General features: G+C 27.9%; 10 protein-coding genes across 10 annotated transcripts, besides 14 other annotated features; 4 read left to right on the top strand and 6 right to left on the bottom strand.

Moving 5' to 3' along the window:
* Positions 1–81: 81 nt before the first annotated feature.
* On the top strand, positions 82–1803 carry EDI_190560 (arginyl-tRNA synthetase, putative; the record flags this gene model as incomplete). Its single annotated transcript, XM_001733793.1, has 1 exon — positions 82–1803. The coding sequence occupies one exon, from the start codon at positions 82–84 to the stop codon at positions 1801–1803; it is 1722 nt and encodes a 573-aa protein (XP_001733845.1).
* A 23-nt stretch (positions 1804–1826) lies between these two features.
* Positions 1827–1910: a sequence feature (AT_rich).
* Positions 1911–1932: 22 nt separating this feature from the next.
* EDI_190550 (uncharacterized protein) lies at positions 1933–2367 on the top strand (the record flags this gene model as incomplete). The annotated part of the gene is made up of 1 exon (XM_001733792.1): positions 1933–2367. The coding sequence occupies one exon, from the start codon at positions 1933–1935 to the stop codon at positions 2365–2367; it is 435 nt and encodes a 144-aa protein (XP_001733844.1).
* A 218-nt stretch (positions 2368–2585) lies between these two features.
* Positions 2586–2695: a sequence feature (AT_rich).
* A 223-nt stretch (positions 2696–2918) lies between these two features.
* On the bottom strand, positions 2919–6200 carry EDI_190540 (serine-threonine protein kinase, putative; the record flags this gene model as incomplete). The annotated part of the gene is made up of 1 exon (XM_001733791.1): positions 2919–6200. The coding sequence occupies one exon, from the start codon at positions 6198–6200 to the stop codon at positions 2919–2921; it is 3282 nt and encodes a 1093-aa protein (XP_001733843.1).
* Positions 6201–6341: 141 nt separating this feature from the next.
* Positions 6342–6386: a microsatellite.
* A 2-nt stretch (positions 6387–6388) lies between these two features.
* EDI_190530 (coatomer subunit delta-1, putative) lies at positions 6389–7958 on the top strand (the record flags this gene model as incomplete). The annotated part of the gene is made up of 2 exons (XM_001733790.1): positions 6389–6414; positions 6566–7958. 2 exons carry the CDS (start codon positions 6389–6391, stop codon positions 7956–7958), a joined length of 1419 nt encoding a protein of 472 aa, XP_001733842.1.
* Positions 6941–7118: a microsatellite.
* A 736-nt stretch (positions 7959–8694) lies between the features above and the next one.
* On the bottom strand, positions 8695–11448 carry EDI_190520 (uncharacterized protein; the record flags this gene model as incomplete). The annotated part of the gene is made up of 1 exon (XM_001733789.1): positions 8695–11448. One exon carries the CDS (start codon positions 11446–11448, stop codon positions 8695–8697), a length of 2754 nt encoding a protein of 917 aa, XP_001733841.1.
* Positions 9084–9118: a sequence feature (AT_rich).
* Positions 9242–9269: a sequence feature (AT_rich).
* Positions 9466–9494: a sequence feature (AT_rich).
* A 21-nt stretch (positions 11449–11469) lies between the features above and the next one.
* Positions 11470–11567: a sequence feature (AT_rich).
* EDI_190510 (synbindin, putative) lies at positions 11563–11994 on the bottom strand (the record flags this gene model as incomplete). The annotated part of the gene is made up of 1 exon (XM_001733788.1): positions 11563–11994. One exon carries the CDS (start codon positions 11992–11994, stop codon positions 11563–11565), a length of 432 nt encoding a protein of 143 aa, XP_001733840.1.
* A 26-nt stretch (positions 11995–12020) lies between these two features.
* Positions 12021–12055: a sequence feature (AT_rich).
* A 45-nt stretch (positions 12056–12100) lies between these two features.
* Positions 12101–13165, bottom strand: EDI_190500 (uncharacterized protein; the record flags this gene model as incomplete). Its single annotated transcript, XM_001733787.1, has 1 exon — positions 12101–13165. One exon carries the CDS (start codon positions 13163–13165, stop codon positions 12101–12103), a length of 1065 nt encoding a protein of 354 aa, XP_001733839.1.
* Positions 13166–13226: 61 nt separating this feature from the next.
* Positions 13227–13258: a sequence feature (AT_rich).
* Positions 13259–13307: 49 nt separating this feature from the next.
* Positions 13308–13352: a sequence feature (AT_rich).
* Positions 13350–13979, bottom strand: EDI_190490 (uncharacterized protein; the record flags this gene model as incomplete). The annotated part of the gene is made up of 1 exon (XM_001733786.1): positions 13350–13979. One exon carries the CDS (start codon positions 13977–13979, stop codon positions 13350–13352), a length of 630 nt encoding a protein of 209 aa, XP_001733838.1.
* Positions 13980–14027: 48 nt separating this feature from the next.
* Positions 14028–14066: a sequence feature (AT_rich).
* Positions 14067–14161: 95 nt separating this feature from the next.
* EDI_190480 (serine/threonine protein phosphatase PP1, putative) lies at positions 14162–15145 on the bottom strand (the record flags this gene model as incomplete). Its single annotated transcript, XM_001733785.1, has 1 exon — positions 14162–15145. The coding sequence occupies one exon, from the start codon at positions 15143–15145 to the stop codon at positions 14162–14164; it is 984 nt and encodes a 327-aa protein (XP_001733837.1).
* A 723-nt stretch (positions 15146–15868) lies between these two features.
* On the top strand, positions 15869–17224 carry EDI_190470 (asparaginyl-tRNA synthetase, cytoplasmic, putative; the record flags this gene model as incomplete). Its single annotated transcript, XM_001733784.1, has 1 exon — positions 15869–17224. One exon carries the CDS (start codon positions 15869–15871, stop codon positions 17222–17224), a length of 1356 nt encoding a protein of 451 aa, XP_001733836.1.
* A 20-nt stretch (positions 17225–17244) lies between these two features.
* Positions 17245–17266: a sequence feature (AT_rich).
* A 77-nt stretch (positions 17267–17343) lies between these two features.
* Positions 17344–17386: a sequence feature (AT_rich).
* The last annotated feature ends 108 nt before the right edge of the window (positions 17387–17494 follow it).

Genomic DNA, 17494 nt, shown 5'->3' with positions numbered 1-17494 from the left:
AACGAACAAATTTTTGTTATTTTGATTAATGTTCCATTAAAAAAGAAATAGGGTTTTCAAAATCAATAATAATATCATTCAATGCTTTCACCCTTCAAGAAATCAATTGCTGAAACAATTTCTAGTGTTGCTGGTATTCCAATTGATTTTGCTGAACGATCAGTTGAGTTATGTAAAAAGAAAGAGCTCGGAGATTTTTCTGTTCCTGTAGCAAAGATTATTAGACAAATGAAAACCGAAGAAAAAAATCCAAATATCGTTGCTTCTCAATTGGCTGAACAAATTAAACCAAATGATATTATTTCACGTGTTACTGTTACTGGTCCATTCTTAAATTTCGCAATAAATAAAAGTGCTCTTACTAAGATGATTCTTAATCAAGTTGCTGAAGAAAAAGAGAAGTTTGGTGGAAGCACATTAGGAGAAGGACAAAATGTTATTGTTGAGTTTTCATCTCCTAATATCGCTAAACCTTTCCATGCAGGACATTTGCGTTCTACTATCATTGGTAATTTTATTGCAAATATTCATAAACTTCTTGGATTTAATGTTATTTCAATGAATTGGTTAGGAGATTGGGGAAGTCAATTTGGTCTTCTTGCTATTGGATTTGAGAAATATGGAAGTGAAGAAGAATTAAAACGAAATCCAATCAGACATTTATATGATGTTTATGTTAAGATCAATGCTGACAAAGCTAAAGATGATAATGTTAGGGCTCAAGGTAAGGATTTCTTTAAACATATGGAAATGGGAGATGAGGCTTATCTTGTAAAATGGAAGTTATTCAGGTCATTAGCCCTTGAAGATCTTAAGAAGACATATGAAAGATTAAATGTTTCATTTGATATTTTTACTGGAGAAAGTGAGACTGATTGGGAATTAGTTGATCAAGTTCTTAAAGACCTTGAAGCTAAAGGTATTTCTAAAATGGATAAGGGATGTTTAATAGTTGATTTAGAAAAATATAAATTAGGTATTGCTTTATTAAAAAAGGATGATGGGTCTACTCTTTATTTAACTCGTGATATTGCTTCTGCTATTAAGAGACATAACACATACTCATTTAGTAAATGTTATTATGTTGTTGCTACACAACAAACATTACATTTTAAACAACTATTTAAGATACTTGAATTATTAGGATATAGTTGGGCTAAAGAGTGTTATCACATTAGTTTTGGTATGGTTATGGGTATGTCTACTAGAAGAGGTACTGCTGTATTTTTACAAGATATTCTTGATGACGCTAAAGCTACAATGTTAGAAAATATGCAAAAGAATCCAGAAAAGATTTCAGAGATTGATGAAAATGAACGTGAAACAGTTGCTGATAAGATTGGAGTTTCTGCTGTTTTTATTCAAGACTTTAATGCTAAAAGAATTAAAGATTATGAATATAATAGAGAAAGAATGACATCATTTGAAGGATATACTGGACCTTATTTACAATATGCTCATGCACGATGTTGTGGCGTTGAAAGAAAATCAGGTATTGAAATTCCAAAAGCTTCAGAAGTTAATTTCTCATTATTAACAGAAAAAGAAGCAGAGAATCTTATAATGAATATTGCTAAGTTTGGTGATGTTATTATGAATACTTATCGTAATCTTGAACCAAATACACTTGTTTCTTATTTATTTGAATTATCTCATGTCATTGCTTCAGCATTCTCTACTCTTAGGGTTAAAGGAAGTGAGCCAGAAATAGCTAAAGCTCGATTATTCCTTTTCTATTGTGCAAGAATTGTTTTAGGAAATGGTTTAAGACTCCTTGGATTAGAGCCATTAGAAAAGATGTAAAAACGACATAGTTTTTTAACGTCTTATTTAAATGATACTTTTAATTAAAAATTAATAGTTTTATTTATAATAAAAATATTAAATAAATTAATTTATTCTATAAAAAACTCAAAAAAGATTATTTTATCCATGCAAGAAGTTGTTAATATTAGTGTTGATCTATTTATTCAAATGAAACTTGCTCTAGAAAGGGGTGAAAGAATAGAAAATGAAAAAAAAGAGTTAAAGACAACAATTGAACGTCTAAATGAAGAAAAATGTCAGTACACCAAAGAAATAGAAAATTTAAAAAAACAGCTTTTTAAAGAAAAAATAAATAAAGAAGATAGTGAGGTTGAACTTGCTAAAATGAAAGGAGTTATTTATAAACTAGAGGGAGAAAAAAATATTTTAACGTATCAAGTTGATAGTTTAAAGAATGACATTTCATCTTTACAAGTTAAATTAAATTATTTGTTGCAAAACAAAAAAGGAGAAAGAACTGTTTTTCCATTAAGACATGATACTTTATCTTCTGGTTTAAATATTAGTTCTATTTTACCACCAGAATATTCTACAATGTAATTTAGTGCTGAACTATTATCAACCTTGTTTTTACACATTTTTAGTAGTTGTTTTATTAATGAAATTATATATTTAAAGAAGTAAAGAATTTTAAACAATGAAGTAAATTTCTTTTATCAATAGATGGTTATGAAAATTATTAATCAATTATAACTTTTTAAATGAATGAAGTAAATTAGATGTTTTTTTTTTCTCAAACAATATATTATTAAGACTAGAATAATAGAAATTAAAGATTTATTATCTTATAATAAATAATCAAGTTTATTTTTATTTTTGTATAAATTTTATAATTTTATTATTCTTTAAAGACTTAAATTAAATTTTTCGTTAAGAAGATTTAAATAATAATTTCGGTGTATCTTTATTCTATTATCTTGATTCTTAATAAATACATTACTCAAATCATTTACTCTGTATGAAACTAAAAGTAATTTAAAGGGAAATTACTTTTTAACTTTACAAATCATATTAAACAATGTTTAGAATTCAGACTTTTACTAATTTATCAAAATAATTATTGTAAATTTATATGTCATGACTTTATTCTTTTATTTTATTGTTTTTATTAAGGTTGATGTTTCATTGTGTTCTCGAGTATTCTTCACTAATTCTTCAAAGTATTCTTCGATGTCTTTAAAAGAGGGTCGAGAATCAACAGTTCCTTTCCAACATTTCTTTATCATATCATGATATAAACATTGTTTAGGAATATGAAGTCTTTTCCCTTCACAAACAAAATTAAAAATTGAATCTGCACTAGGAAATAGATCACTATTATATGGAGATGTTCCTAACCATATTTCTAACATACAAATTGCAAATGAAAATACATCTGATTTAAGTTTGAGTATTCCTTCTGAATGGATTTCTGGAGCCATATACATTGGCGTTCCAACATCTTTTTTTTCTTTTAAATTTGATTGTTCAATGAAACACTTTGAAGTTCCAAAATCACTAACTTTACATACAACAACATCATAAGGATTATCACTTGAAACTAACACATTGTCAGTCTTGAGATCTCTATGAATAATATTATTTTCATGGAGATATAACATTCCACGAGAAATATCTTGACAAAAACGTAGTTTAAGAAGAGTTGAAGTTGGCATTGATTGAAGGTATTTTTTCAATGAACCAAGTGGACAATATTCTAATACTAAACATATTGTTTCTTCATCAATACAATATCCCATAAATGAAACTATGCATGGAGAACGTAATTTTTCTAATAATTTAACTTCTTCAGTAAAAGGTTGTATGAGATCTGTAATAGATACAACATCAGTTTTAACACACTTTACAGCAACATCAAGATTTCTCCAATGTCCTTTATAAACAATGCCAAATGTTCCTTCACCTATTGGAGGTTGATAGGTAGTAATATCACTAATATCTAATTTATATGATAAATTACTTTGAGCTTCTAAAGTTAAAGTTACAAAAAATTGTTTTGCTTTTGATGGTTTTAAAGGGACTTCATCTGATGAGGTTGAGTTTTGATTTGATACACTAGAAAATGATGACCTAAATGAACGTTGAGATTTATTTGATCTATCTAGTTTTATTCCATTTAGATTGTGTTGATGTTGGTATTCATTCATTAACTTTTTAAAATGAGAAAATCCAACAGTGACATTAATTCCTTCATTAATAATTGTAGTACAATGCATCAATAATTGTATTTTAATTTCTTTGTCTTGACCCTTTCTAAGGATACCTCTACATGGTGTAAAAACTAATTCATGTTTCAAATCTTTTTTGCCATGAAAGATAAAGTTCATTGTTTCATTTGAAAAATTAGTTATAACACAAGTTGATTCAGCAACAACACCAACATCTATATCTGTTTTGTCATTCATAAAATTAATAGATTGTGGATGAATTTTAAAGTATTCATTTAGAACAGGTATTTCATAACAGTAAGAAGGGTCGAATGGAATTATAGCATCACCACAAATAATGTTTTGGTGATTTAATTCAAATTTAATCTTTTCTATCAAGAGAGTATATTTGATAGCATTTATAATTGATAAGACCAAAACAAAGAATATATATATTCCTAACCCAGGAAGAAATATCGCTAATACCAACAGCTTTGTAGAATATGTTCTACAATCAGAACTATGTTTTGGGTACCATCCTGGTTGACATTCACATTCAATACATCCTTTTCCTCCATCACACTCTTCTCCTGAATCAATTCTTCCATTACCACATGAAGGTAGGATACAATCTTTACGTGGTTTAGCATAAGGATAATAATCGCCAATACAATGACAATGGTCACACCCTCTTCCACCATCACATTCTTCATAATCATCTATTTCATTATTTCCACATGTTGAAATTGCACATTTTGTAATCCCATCAATAGTAACAGGTACATATCCAAAGGAACACATACATGTTTCTTCAGAACAGTAATATTCAACAACAGTTTTATTAGATGGATCACATTCTTCGTTTTCATCAATAACACCATTTCCACATTTTGTACATCCATTATTTCTCTCAATATACCCTTCATTACAAATACATCCTCCTTTAGACACAGAGCATACCCCATTTAAACAATTATATGGACAAGCTGTAGAAAACTCGACATTTAATTGAGTCTTTTCTGTTGCTGAAACAAAGATGAAATAATCATGTAATGAATTTAATTTGTGCATTAATTTTGCTGCAACTCCACAACCTCTATCACTATAACCAACACAAACACTATCGTTTTCACTACAACTAACATTAGTAAAATCATCATTTATTTTTGGGACTTGTATAAGATGGATATAAGTGTCATAAAGAACTGAATTGTTACAAGCAGATATCATAATTGTTTCATCAGCACCTTTAAGAAAAAACCAAGTCCCAGGTTGTAGTTGACGAGAACATGGTGATAAGCTTGTTAATGAGTCTACAGTATTAACCACTGCAACAAATGTTGATGATATCATGTCACTCCATAAAAGTCGAACATATCTTTCTGTGCAAGGGTGATTAATTTTTCTAACATATAACTTTAAATCTTTTGTAGGTACAATTCCATAATGACCAAACACATGAAGGTAATATTTTCTTACTTGAAAATAAGAAAGGAATGAAGCTGATAATATATAATCATTTAAATCATTGTTTTTACCAAGACAAGTTGCAAATCCAATTTTTTCTGTTTTAAAGCATTCATTTTGTACAGTTATAATTGAATCAAACCCATAACGAAATTGTTGGGCATTGATATATTCAATCAATGTTTTAGAATATTCTTTTTCAGTTTCAATAATATAATACCCTTCATCAATAACATTAAGTTCAATCCAAATCCCTTTAACATAAGGAGAACTTGGATCAAACACAGAATTACAATGACCAACAGTTAGTCTAAAATCTTTTAAATATAATGTGTATTCTTGAGCATTATTTAATAGTGAAGAATCCAATTGAATTATTTTAACAGTACTTAATGAAGTATCTTTTAACATTTTATCACAACCATAAACATCACTCACATTGTATGGAACACAATTCATAAAACCTTCCATATGATATCCTTTTCCACAATTATGACAATCCCATTGATATGCAGGTTCAATACAGCTAGCACATTCATTTGGACTAATACACCCATTAATACAGCCTTCAATATCACATTTAGGAATACAAGTATTATTAACACTTTCATATCCATTATCACAGTAACAATTTGTACAGTGTTCTGTGGAATCACATTCTTCGTCAAAAACATCTACAACTCCATCTCCACAAATTGATATGTTGATGCTTTGGCAAACCGTATAACTAACTAAGAAGAAGATAATTTCATGAATCATGAACAGATGATTAATAAAAATAATATTCAGTTTTCAATTATTACTCTTTGTTTTAAATTTTTATGTTTTTCTAATTAATTTTTGCAAAATGGAATATAATTTGTTATTAATTGTTTTATTAACTCAGACCTCTCCTTTCACAAAAAAAAAAGAACAGAACTAAAAAAAAAGAAAAAAAGAAAAGAACAATGGTTTGGTTCATCACTATTAAATTGTTTCATTTTAATTATATTTACTAACAATTAGACTATTTACTCAGTTGCACTAATATCACGTGGAGGTAATATTTTAACAGCAATACAAAATTATAAATTAAAGAATTTTTCATCAATACTTGCTCAGTTCTCACGATTAGAAAAAGATAGTCAAGTTACTTTTATTCAATTAGAAAAGATTAAATATATATACCAACCTGTAGACGATATTTATGTTGTATTAATTACTTCAATTAATTCTAATATTGTTGAAGATACTCAAATTCTTCAATGCATTGTTTCTGTATTATCACAACGACTTGATGGTATAACAGAGGCAAAAATATGTTCAGATGTTTTTGTGATTACTGACATCATTTCTGAATTTTGTAACTTTGATGGAACATGTGAAAAATTAACTTCATCTGATGTTGAACAAAACTTAGCTATGCAAAGTCAAGAAGAAGAACTTTATTTCCTTGAACTTAAACAAAAGAAAAATGATGCTAAAAAACTTGCTCAACAAAAGGCTTCAGAGTTATCAGCAGAAAAAAAGTCAAGAGAAAAAATGGAAAAACAAAAAGGAAAAGAGCAAAGAGCTATCGATGAAAAATATCAAGAAATTCAACGAATTCAACAAGAAGAAATGATTAAAATGCAAGAAGAAGAAGAAAGAAGACGTATTGAAAAAGAGAAAAAGAAAGAAACAATAAAAATGAAGAAAGGAGGTATCACTCTTGGTAAACAAAAGAAAATTTTATTTGATGAAGAAGAAGAAAAAAATGTTCTTAATAACGAAGACAATTCTGCTAGTCAAGAAGAAGAACAACAACAACCAAATCAAGAAAAGAAAGTTATTAAAGAAAAGAAATTGATGACTGAAAATATGATTATTAAATTAATTGAAAATGTTTCATGTTCAATGTACTCTGAAAATTCTACTTGTTCATTAAGCTTAGCTGGTTCATTGAGCGTTTCTGTTGCTGATGCTTCTTTAACACATACCCCTATTACAATTAATCATTATGAATTACCATTAAAAACACAATTACATCCTCAAATGGATACTACTGCTTTTAATAAAGATCATATATTAATTCCAAAGACTAATGCTAAAGGATATGCCATCGGATCAACACCATCTCTTCTTATCAAATGGAGTTATACTTCTACAGACAATGAGTCATTACCAATCAGTGTTACTTGTTGGCCATCAGAAGAAGAGGACCACCTTAGCATGACAATCTCTTATGAAACAAAAAAACAATTAAACAATCTTCGTATTATTGTTCCTGTTAAAGAAAATGTTATTGTTGATAGTTGTGAAGGAACATACAATACAGAAGATGGTCTTGAATGGATAATCGGAAATGTAGAACAAGGAAGTACTGGAGCTATGGAATTTACATTGAATGATAATAATCTTAGAACAGATGATATGTTTCCGGTCAAAATTGAATTTGATGTTGACCAAACATATTCTGGTCTAAAAATTAATGAAATTAAATTGGATAGTGTTGATACATCAATTCAATGTACAACTGACTTCAAAGTTTTCCCATAAATCAAATGAAATCTTTTTTATTTCATATTGTTTCTTTTTTTTAATTTACAAGCATGAATAGTCTTGTATTATTAATTCTTTTATTGAAAAGATATATTTTTAAAAGGGTTGTTATTCAATTAAGTTTTGTTCTTCTTTCTCTTTCATTTTTGAAACAAATTTAGATTAAGAAAAATCCATTTGAAGTTATTTCAAAAACATCTTCATGGAGGTTAGAGTCCATTAATTTTTGATTAATTTCTTCACAATCATCAAATACACTATTTGGTACTGAAAGAACTAATTTGATTGGATTTGAGTCACGTGGAGGAATAACAACGTCATCATAAATTCTATCCCATTCAAGATCAGAAAATTCTGATGTATAACCACTCTCATCAAACCCTTCTGAAAACACACTGTCTTCTTCAAACATGTATTCATTTACTTCGTCAGTTTCAACAGTGATTTCACTGAATGGTAAAAATATAATACTCAGGATGAATTTAAAACAAACGTTTGCTTGAATACGTGTTGTGCTATTGGTCGTAAAACATTCTTCATTGGCAAGCGTGAATCAAAGACTAAATTTTTAAGATCCTGAATGATTCATTTACAAAATTAAAGAAAAAAGAAATGTTGTTGTTCCATATATCCATAAAAGTAATAACTAATAGAAAATCAATTAATATTTTTATAATTTCTAGTTCTTTTAAATCTTTTAATGGTGTTAATTAAAAATCAAGAGAAAATTCGATTATTCTTTTGGAAAAGCATCACAAAGGTCAATGAGATGTTTATTATAAAATGAATTTCCAATACATTTACGGAGGAATGGAGATAAGTCTATTGTTGGTGCATGAGCTGCAATAGAACAAAAAGATTTGATAGATAAATGAGTTGAAATTAAATCGAAGATTGTATCCCTCAAATCATCTTCATAAGTTAGTGCTTCAATTGCAATTTTTTCTAGTGCTTGTTGGTCATTAAATAATTCTCGTATATATCCAAGAATTACACCTTTATAATGTAAATGAAGGAAATTAATGAATTCACCACAATTGATTTTCCTAACAGCATAACGTTCAATAAATTGAAGTTGAGGATTAATAGAATTGATATTGCATTGGAGGTTATGTTCTTGAGTTAATAAAGAAATAATTTTTTTTATAAAAATATTTGTCAATAATTCTTTTGGAATCCATTCTGGTACTTGACAATTAATTTCATTTAAACTACGTTCAAAAATTACTTTATATTTCTTGTCTAATGTTTCATGCATTGGGTATTCTAAAGTTGAATTGATTAATTTTAAATATATTTCTAATAATTGTTTTCCATAACTTTTATTTTCTTTATATAAATGTTCATAAGCAGCTAGTTTTATTACTTCACAAGTAGGTTGAGAATCAATATATTTTTGTGACAATTCAATATCTGATTCCATTAATGCAATAAATAATAATGGTCTATTATTTTCAATAACATTAACAATTGGTTGTTTGACTACTTTTCCACCTCTTGTATCAAATAAAATAGATTTATATTTATTAATAACGTCATACTCATATGATTTACTTCCTCGAGTATTTAATTCTTTAAAGATATCTATTTTAGTTGCTTCTTGAGGTTGTTCATGTAACATCAATATATATTCTGCATAAACACAACACGTTTCAAGATAATAAGCTGCTTCTTGTTCTTTAGTTCCTTTTCTTTTTTGAGAAATAATTCCTTTAATTTTCTGTCTTTGTTTTCCTAATTCAAGTAATGAATTTAATTCTTTAGCATGATCTTGAAATGCTGGTTGAATGGTTATTTCAATAAATTTCTCAGGATCATTTTCAAGTAATCTAAAAACTTTATCATATTCTGTTGCCATTAACGTTGCTCCTGTTTCTTTATTTGCCTTAAAAAATATTTCATCAAAGTAAAGATTAATACAACTCTTTACTTCACAAATAATAAACCGATCTACAACATGACTAAATGATGTATTTGCTTTAGAGAAATAATACGCTGCTAATTCTCCTTTCTTAGAATCTAATAACTCTTCTGCAATAATAGAATATAGTTGTTTTAATGTATCTTTAACAACTATAGCCTCATCACTCATAACATCTCTCCAATACAAATCAGTCCAATTATTGTTTTTCCTTCTAATAAAATGATGTATATCACTAATATATGCTTCAAGAATAACACTTAACTCGTAATATGTTTTATAAGAAATAGCAATTTGAATTGCACATGTGTCTTGGTTCTTATTTAACTGAGTTATTGTTCTTTGCATATCATTTTTAATTTCTTGACATAGACGAACAACTAACGGTTCTAATATAAACACTTCATTGAATGAATGATCTGTAATACCATTTCTTTCTGGTCCAATACTTCTTACAATAACTACTTTATGATTTACAACAACTAAATCAGTTATACCTGGAAGATTAATCTTAGACATACAAGGAAGATCTGTAGTAGAATCTCCAACTCTAAATTCATTAATCTTTCCCATATCTGCTTCAAATTGATTAGAAAAATATTTCCTAAGTGGATAAATATCAATAGCACTCATTCCATTTTCTTGATGAAGTCTTAAAACATGACATGGAGTAGCAACTATTTTCCCTTTATTATCATCTTTTGTTTGTGTGAAATTATATGATGAAATCATTGTAATTTTTAAATCAGAATTATTATATGAAATGTAGTAAACTTCAAGTTTGTTTTGTGAACCAAGAACAACTCTAACTCCTTCCTCTTTTTCTTCTATTCTTTGTGGAATAAATACCGTAGTGTCTAATCCAATCATACGTTCTTGCATTAATGTCATTGCATGAGTGATATGTTTTTCACCATATACTTCAACATCTATATCAACAGCATTCCATCTATATTTGGTATCAGAAATAATAGGATCTCCAAGATTATCAAAAAACTCTGTTCTACTAACAATTCTGATATCCATTATTGTAACAATGTGATCAACATAATTGATAATATAATCTCTATGAATTTTAATTATTCCCCCTTTACATTGAATTTTAGCAATTAACCTTACAACATCTGTTATTTCATATAATAATATCCCAATATTTTCAACACTTACAGCAATTCTACCATCATGTGCTGCGATAGAAATAATTTTATTCCCAACATCAATTATTTCACTTTTTCCATTTCTTTCAACATCCCAATAAATAACTAATTTATTCGTGTACGGATCATTATTTTGTGTTTCAACAGAAATAATATGATCAGGAGAAAGATAACAATACTCTTCAATTTTACCATAAACACTTTCAAATGAAACAGGAATATATAAATATGTACTTGTGGTTTCTATTCTAATAGTTGAATATGAATTATGATTTACTTTAATAGCAAGTTTGTCATCTCCAAAATTAATAATTCCATCAAATCGTCCATTTTGAAATTGTTCTAATTGTCTGTATTCAAAGAAATGAAACACATTATTTGTACTCGGTTTAACTCTTTGAGAAAGCATTAAGTCTATTTCTAGTTCTTCATTTTTTTTCTTTATTAGAAAATTCTTTTTTATTTTCTTGTAAAAAAGAATAACAAAATATTATTTTGTCATTTAAAACAAAAATATGAATTATTATTGTGAAGTTCCTTTTAATGAAGTTACTAATTCTCTGACTTTAGTTTCAAATTTCTTTGATTTAATAATCATTTCTGAAATAATAAATGGATTTTTTAATACATAGTCCGCATAAAGGATATATAGTTGTGACAAAAATTCTCCAAGAACTGGCGCTGATTGAGGTGAAGCTATAACTAAAAATTCAACTCCAGTTTGTGTATGTAAACATTGTAACGAAAAATTACTTGTTTGTATTTTTTGAATTCCATCACTCTCTTTTAACAATGGATTTATTTGACTTGCAACTACACTAAATCCATGAAAAGATGATGCTAAATATAATGGGTCATTTTCAGTTCTTTTAGTTGGTTTTTCACTAAAATCCCTCATCCACTGAAGAGTACCAGTTTTATTGATAATAATGACACTATAAATTTGAACATTCATTTTTTACTTTTTAAAGTTCTTTTTCGTTATAAAAATTCTATTTTCTATTTATTTTTTTAAACCAATTATATTCTTTAATTCAATTAATAGCACTCAATGAGGTTATTTAATTTAACGATTGTATAAGAAGATCAAATAAATCTTCTGGAGTACTATATTTAAATAATGAAATGAATTCTTCCCATTGAACTCCAAGACTTTCTACCATTGGTTTAATAATAGCATTTAACTCATCAATACTATTAACATTTTTTATCATGTTATAATATTTTTCTCCTACAGTTTTAATAAAGTCTGGTTCAATAGTTAATGATATATTCTTTTCTTTTAACTTCTGAACAATTTCTTTATTTTTTTCTTCATCGAGTGGTGTTATTTTTTTTCCAAGGTAGTTGTTTACTGTTTTATCGATCTCTTCTTTCCTTTTATCATTACTTGTCATTAAATTTATGTTTGAAAAATTGAACTGAGTCGTTGGTTGTATAAATCCAAATGGAGTTGATTGTTGTTGAATAGAAAAACTTCCACTGGTTTGTGAAAGGAATGGGTTTTGTTGTTGTGAAGAAGTTGTATTCGTTTTAAATCCTTCTGGAAGAACAAAAACAAAACTATTTGTTTGTTGATCATCAGTAGTTGGTTTTTCAGTATTTTGTTCTGAAAAGTGTTGTGGTAATATTTGGAATTCTGGTTTAAAGTCATTAGTTTGTTCAGGGTTAAATTGAAGTGGCATAGAACCTATATTAGTTTTCATTAATTGATCGATACTAATATTACTAACATTATCCTCTTTTTTCTTTTCTCTTTTTTCTATTTCTATTTCACTTATTGATGTAGAACTATCATCATTCATTGAAATAGTACTACAATCGTCATCATCATCGCTTATAAGTTGGTCATCTTCTGATTCATAATTAGTTAATTTAATTTTTGGTTTTATTTCACTTTGAAATTCTTTTGTTTGAGTTTGTTCTTTTTCTTTAATTGTATTATCACTACTAATAATACTTGAACTTTTCGTAGGAAAAACAAAAGGATTTTGAAAAGGATGTAATGTATCTGAAGATTGTGTTTTAGTAATAGTTGGTGTAGAACCAAAACTACCAAATAAACTGTTTGTGTTTTGCTGTTGTTGAGGGAGTTGAAGGGATGAATCTAGTTTGAAATTGAACATTGTTTGTGGTTATGAAATAGTAATAACAAAGTTCTTTTAATGAGACGAAGAGAAAAACAACTTTTTTTCATAATAATAAAAAATTATAATAAACAATAGTTAAAATGAAAAGAAGAAAAAATGAAGGGTTTTTTGTTTTTTCATAAAAAATAAAAAAAATAATTCAAATATGAAAAATTAAATTTTACATACCAACTGATTGATCACCTCCATAAGGACCAGAAATGTAACTTCCGCCATTGTAGTCAGAGTACACATCTTTTGGGTATTGTTGAGTTATAGGTTGTTGTGGTTGAATTGGGATTTGTTCTTGTTGTGCTGAGGTAGCAAGATATAGTTGTATAATTTCATTATAACGAGAGATTTGACTTTTTAAAGCCAATCTAAATTCATAGGCTTTAAAATAACCAGGATTTTGTTCTTTAAGTTTAGTAAGAATATATAGTGTTGTATCACGTTGAACTGCTTTTTTTTCTAATTCTCTTACAATCTCATCGTCTGTATAATAAAATTGTAAATACTGTTCAATATTTGATTGAATATAAGAAATATCATAAACATTTTGTTGTGATGCTACTCTTTGTTGAATTCCCACAGATGGTTGTGATTGATATGACGGATAATTTCCATGGCTTTGGAACATTGGAGGTGCTCCTGAATATTGTGATTGTCCGTAACTTTGATACTGAGGAGGTTGACTAGGTCCTTGATAAGATTGATAGAGAGGTTGTCCTTGAACACTCCTTTCAGGAATAGTAGTATTTTGTTGAGGGCCACTAGAGATAGACCCGTTAGGAGGTGGATTTGTGCTCATTGGCTTAAGTTTAGAATTTTCGAGTTTAATTTTTGGAAAAAATAAACGTTTTATTATATTTATAATAGTAATTTACTATAAATTATAGTTTATTGTTTGTTGTTAAAAACAAAAGAGAAAAATATTTTTGGGATATTTGAAAATAAAATCATAACGCAAATATTCAACAATTAAAAATGAATTTATGAAAGCATCACCATTAAATAATCAACAAGAACAATAAAAATAATTGCTAATATTGCTAATATTACTTGGTGGGGTGTTTCTGAATTTACTGGCAATACTCTATGACCTAATACAACAATATCAACTTTTGGTGACCTAAAGTTAGAAGTAAACATAACTTGTGCAACAGCTGCATTATTTTTTCCACCTCCATAATGACTAGCACTAAATATAGTAAGAACTTTATGGTTGTCTGTATATTCAAATCCTTGAGTTTTAACTTCATGACTTCTTATAATTAATGACAAATTATTATCACTTAAGAAACGATTAACAATGTCTGGACCAAATTTACATCCAATGCCACGAATAGAACTACAAGTACCTTCATTGTTTTGAGGGTCTGACCAAAGTAAATTTGCTGCTAACTCTGGTATATTGGCATCTTGCATAAAAATATTTCCTCGAGGTAAGTTATTGATATCATTCAGTGTAATTGGTTGTGGTGGAATACCTCCATGAACAACAAAAACAGAAGTACCTATTACATGTGCATAAGGAAGTGATTTGAAAAATTCACAAATAACTTGATATGTTTCAGTATCATATTTACCTAAACATTCATTTTTGAATCCATACATCCAATGTAGTTCAGGGTCTTCATGATTACCACGTGCAAGAAATATTGTTTCTGGTGAAGAACAAAGTGCTCCCATTAGTGCTGTAATAACTTCAATTCCTTGTTTACCTCGATCAACATAATCTCCATTAAATAAGTATTGACGATTATTTATTCCTTGTGAAAATACTTGTATAACTTCTTCATATTGTCCATGAATATCTCCTATTACAGTAGTTGGAAGACGTGTAGGAATATAAACTAATGACGGTCTTATTTTCATGGTTCTAGTAGCCCATTGAGTGAGTCTGATAAAATCCTGTTTAGGAAGAATTTTAGTTTTTAAAGATTGAATCAAAGAATAGGCAATTCGAGGAGACATTGATGAAGACTGTTCTGGTAACTTAAATGGTCGATGAATATAAGGAATCAAAAGTGATAAGATTGAAGGAAAGAATAATAAAACTAAAAAATTTGATGACTCTGGTTTAATACAAAATACTATAATCCCAGAAATAACAATACTGAAAAATAATAAATAACTTACTACATAAATCCATTTCATTTTCTTTAGTATTCACAAAGAATTAAAATTTATAAGTTGACTTTTTTTTGAAGTTCGATTTTCAAAAGAACTAACAAGTTTCATTTTCTTAATTTTATTCAAATCACCAAACTAAAATTTTTGTATAAAATTTTATTGCCATATATTACATTTTCTAAAAGAATAATTAAATTTGTGATTTATAAATTAATTGGTAATATACAACAAATTAGATATTTCTATTTCTTAAGTTTGTTTATTTGTTGTTATTGATGGAATATACTGTATAAGTGCAATGATATTTTTCATGAATTCTATGAATAACAGAAAATTGAATTAATTAAGAATAAAACCCTTATTAAAAAATTCCCGAGATAATAATATAAACTAAAGTAATAAAAAAAACCCTTTTTCAAAGACGTAGACATGAGTTTACACCACGAAACATACCAGAAAGATGAAGAAAAAATTTTTTGGTACAGTAGTATTAGTTTTTTAAATGATTAAATTAAATAGAAACCCTATAAAAGGGTAGAATAAGAATAATAATTCACCAATAACATGGCTGAAGCTACTACAACACCTGTTGAAACACCAATTGTTTGTAATATTCGTGATGCTGCTGGACTCGAAGGTAAACTTGTAACTTTTAAAGGATGGGCATATCATATTCGTAAAGCCCGTAAAACTCTTATTTTCGTTGAATTAAGAGATGGTTCTGGGTATTGTCAATGTGTTATTTTTGGTAAAGAGCTTTGTGATCCAGAAAAAATTAAATTATTAACTCGTGAATGTTCACTTGAAATTACAGGTAGACTTAATGCCTATGCTGGTAAGAATCATCCACCTGAAATTGCTGATATATTAAATCTTGAAATGCAAGTTACTGAATGGAAAGTTGTTGGAGAATCACCAATTGATCTTGAGAATATTATTAATAAAGACTCTTCTATTCCACAAAAAATGCAAAACAGACATATTGTAATTAGATCTGAACACACCCAACAAGTTCTCCAATTAAGATCTGAAATTCAATGGTACTTTAGAAAATATTATCACGATAATCATTTTACTGAAATTCAACCACCAACAATTGTTAAGACTCAATGTGAAGGTGGTTCTACATTATTTAAACTTCAATATTTCAATGAACCAGCTTATTTAACTCAATCTTCTCAATTATATCTTGAATCTGTTATTGCTTCTCTTGGAAAATCATTCTGTATGCTTTCATCATACAGAGCTGAACAATCAAGAACCGTTAGACATCTTGCTGAATATCTTCACCTTGAAGCAGAACTTCCATTCATTTCATTTGAAGACCTTTTGAACCATCTTGAAGATCTTGTTTGTACTGTTATTGATAATGTTATGGCTGTTCATGGTGATAAGATTAGAAAGATGAATCCACACTTAAAACTTCCAACTAGACCATTCAAAAGAATGACATACGCTGATGCTATTAAATATTGTAATGATCATGGAATTCTTAATAAAGATAAACCATTCGAATATGGTGAAGATATTTCTGAAAAACCAGAAAGACAAATGACTGATGAAATTGGATGCCCAATTTTCATGATTCACTTCCCAAGTAAGATGAAGGCTTTCTATATGTCTAAAGTTCCAGGTCATCCAGATTTAACTGAGTCTGTTGATCTTTTAATGCCAGGTGTAGGTGAAATTGTTGGTGGTTCAATGAGAATTTGGGATTACAATGAACTTATGGGTGCCTATAAAGCAAATGGATTGAATCCAGATCCATATTATTGGTATACTCAACAAAGAAAGTATGGTTCTTGTCCACATGGAGGTTATGGTCTTGGAGTTGAACGTTTAGTTATGTGGTTACTTGGAGAAGACCATATTAGAAAGGTCTGTTTGTACCCAAGATATCTTGAGAGATGTGAACCATAATTATTTGATTTTTTTGGTTGATTTTTTTTAATTTTTAAATAAGTTCGAGTAGAAAAAATATTATTTAGGAAATTAACTACAAAATTTAAACCATTTTGGTTGTTTAAAAGTTTGGTTTGAATTTATTTTAATATAAAAACTTTTTAGTAAATTTATAAAAATGATCATTGGTATAATAAAATAGAATAAACATTTTTTTTGTCTGTTTTCTTACTTTTTAATTGTTATTGATTTAGGCCACATGAACTTATTTGGTTGATTGAAAAGAGT

This window comes from Entamoeba dispar, genomic scaffold, assembly GCF_000209125.1.
Source record: "Entamoeba dispar SAW760 scf_1105229457801 genomic scaffold, whole genome shotgun sequence".
NCBI lineage: Eukaryota > Evosea > Mastigamoebida > Endamoebidae > Entamoeba > Entamoeba dispar.
Note: the sequence above shows the minus strand (reverse complement) of the source record. Positions and strands in the feature narration are given on the sequence as shown.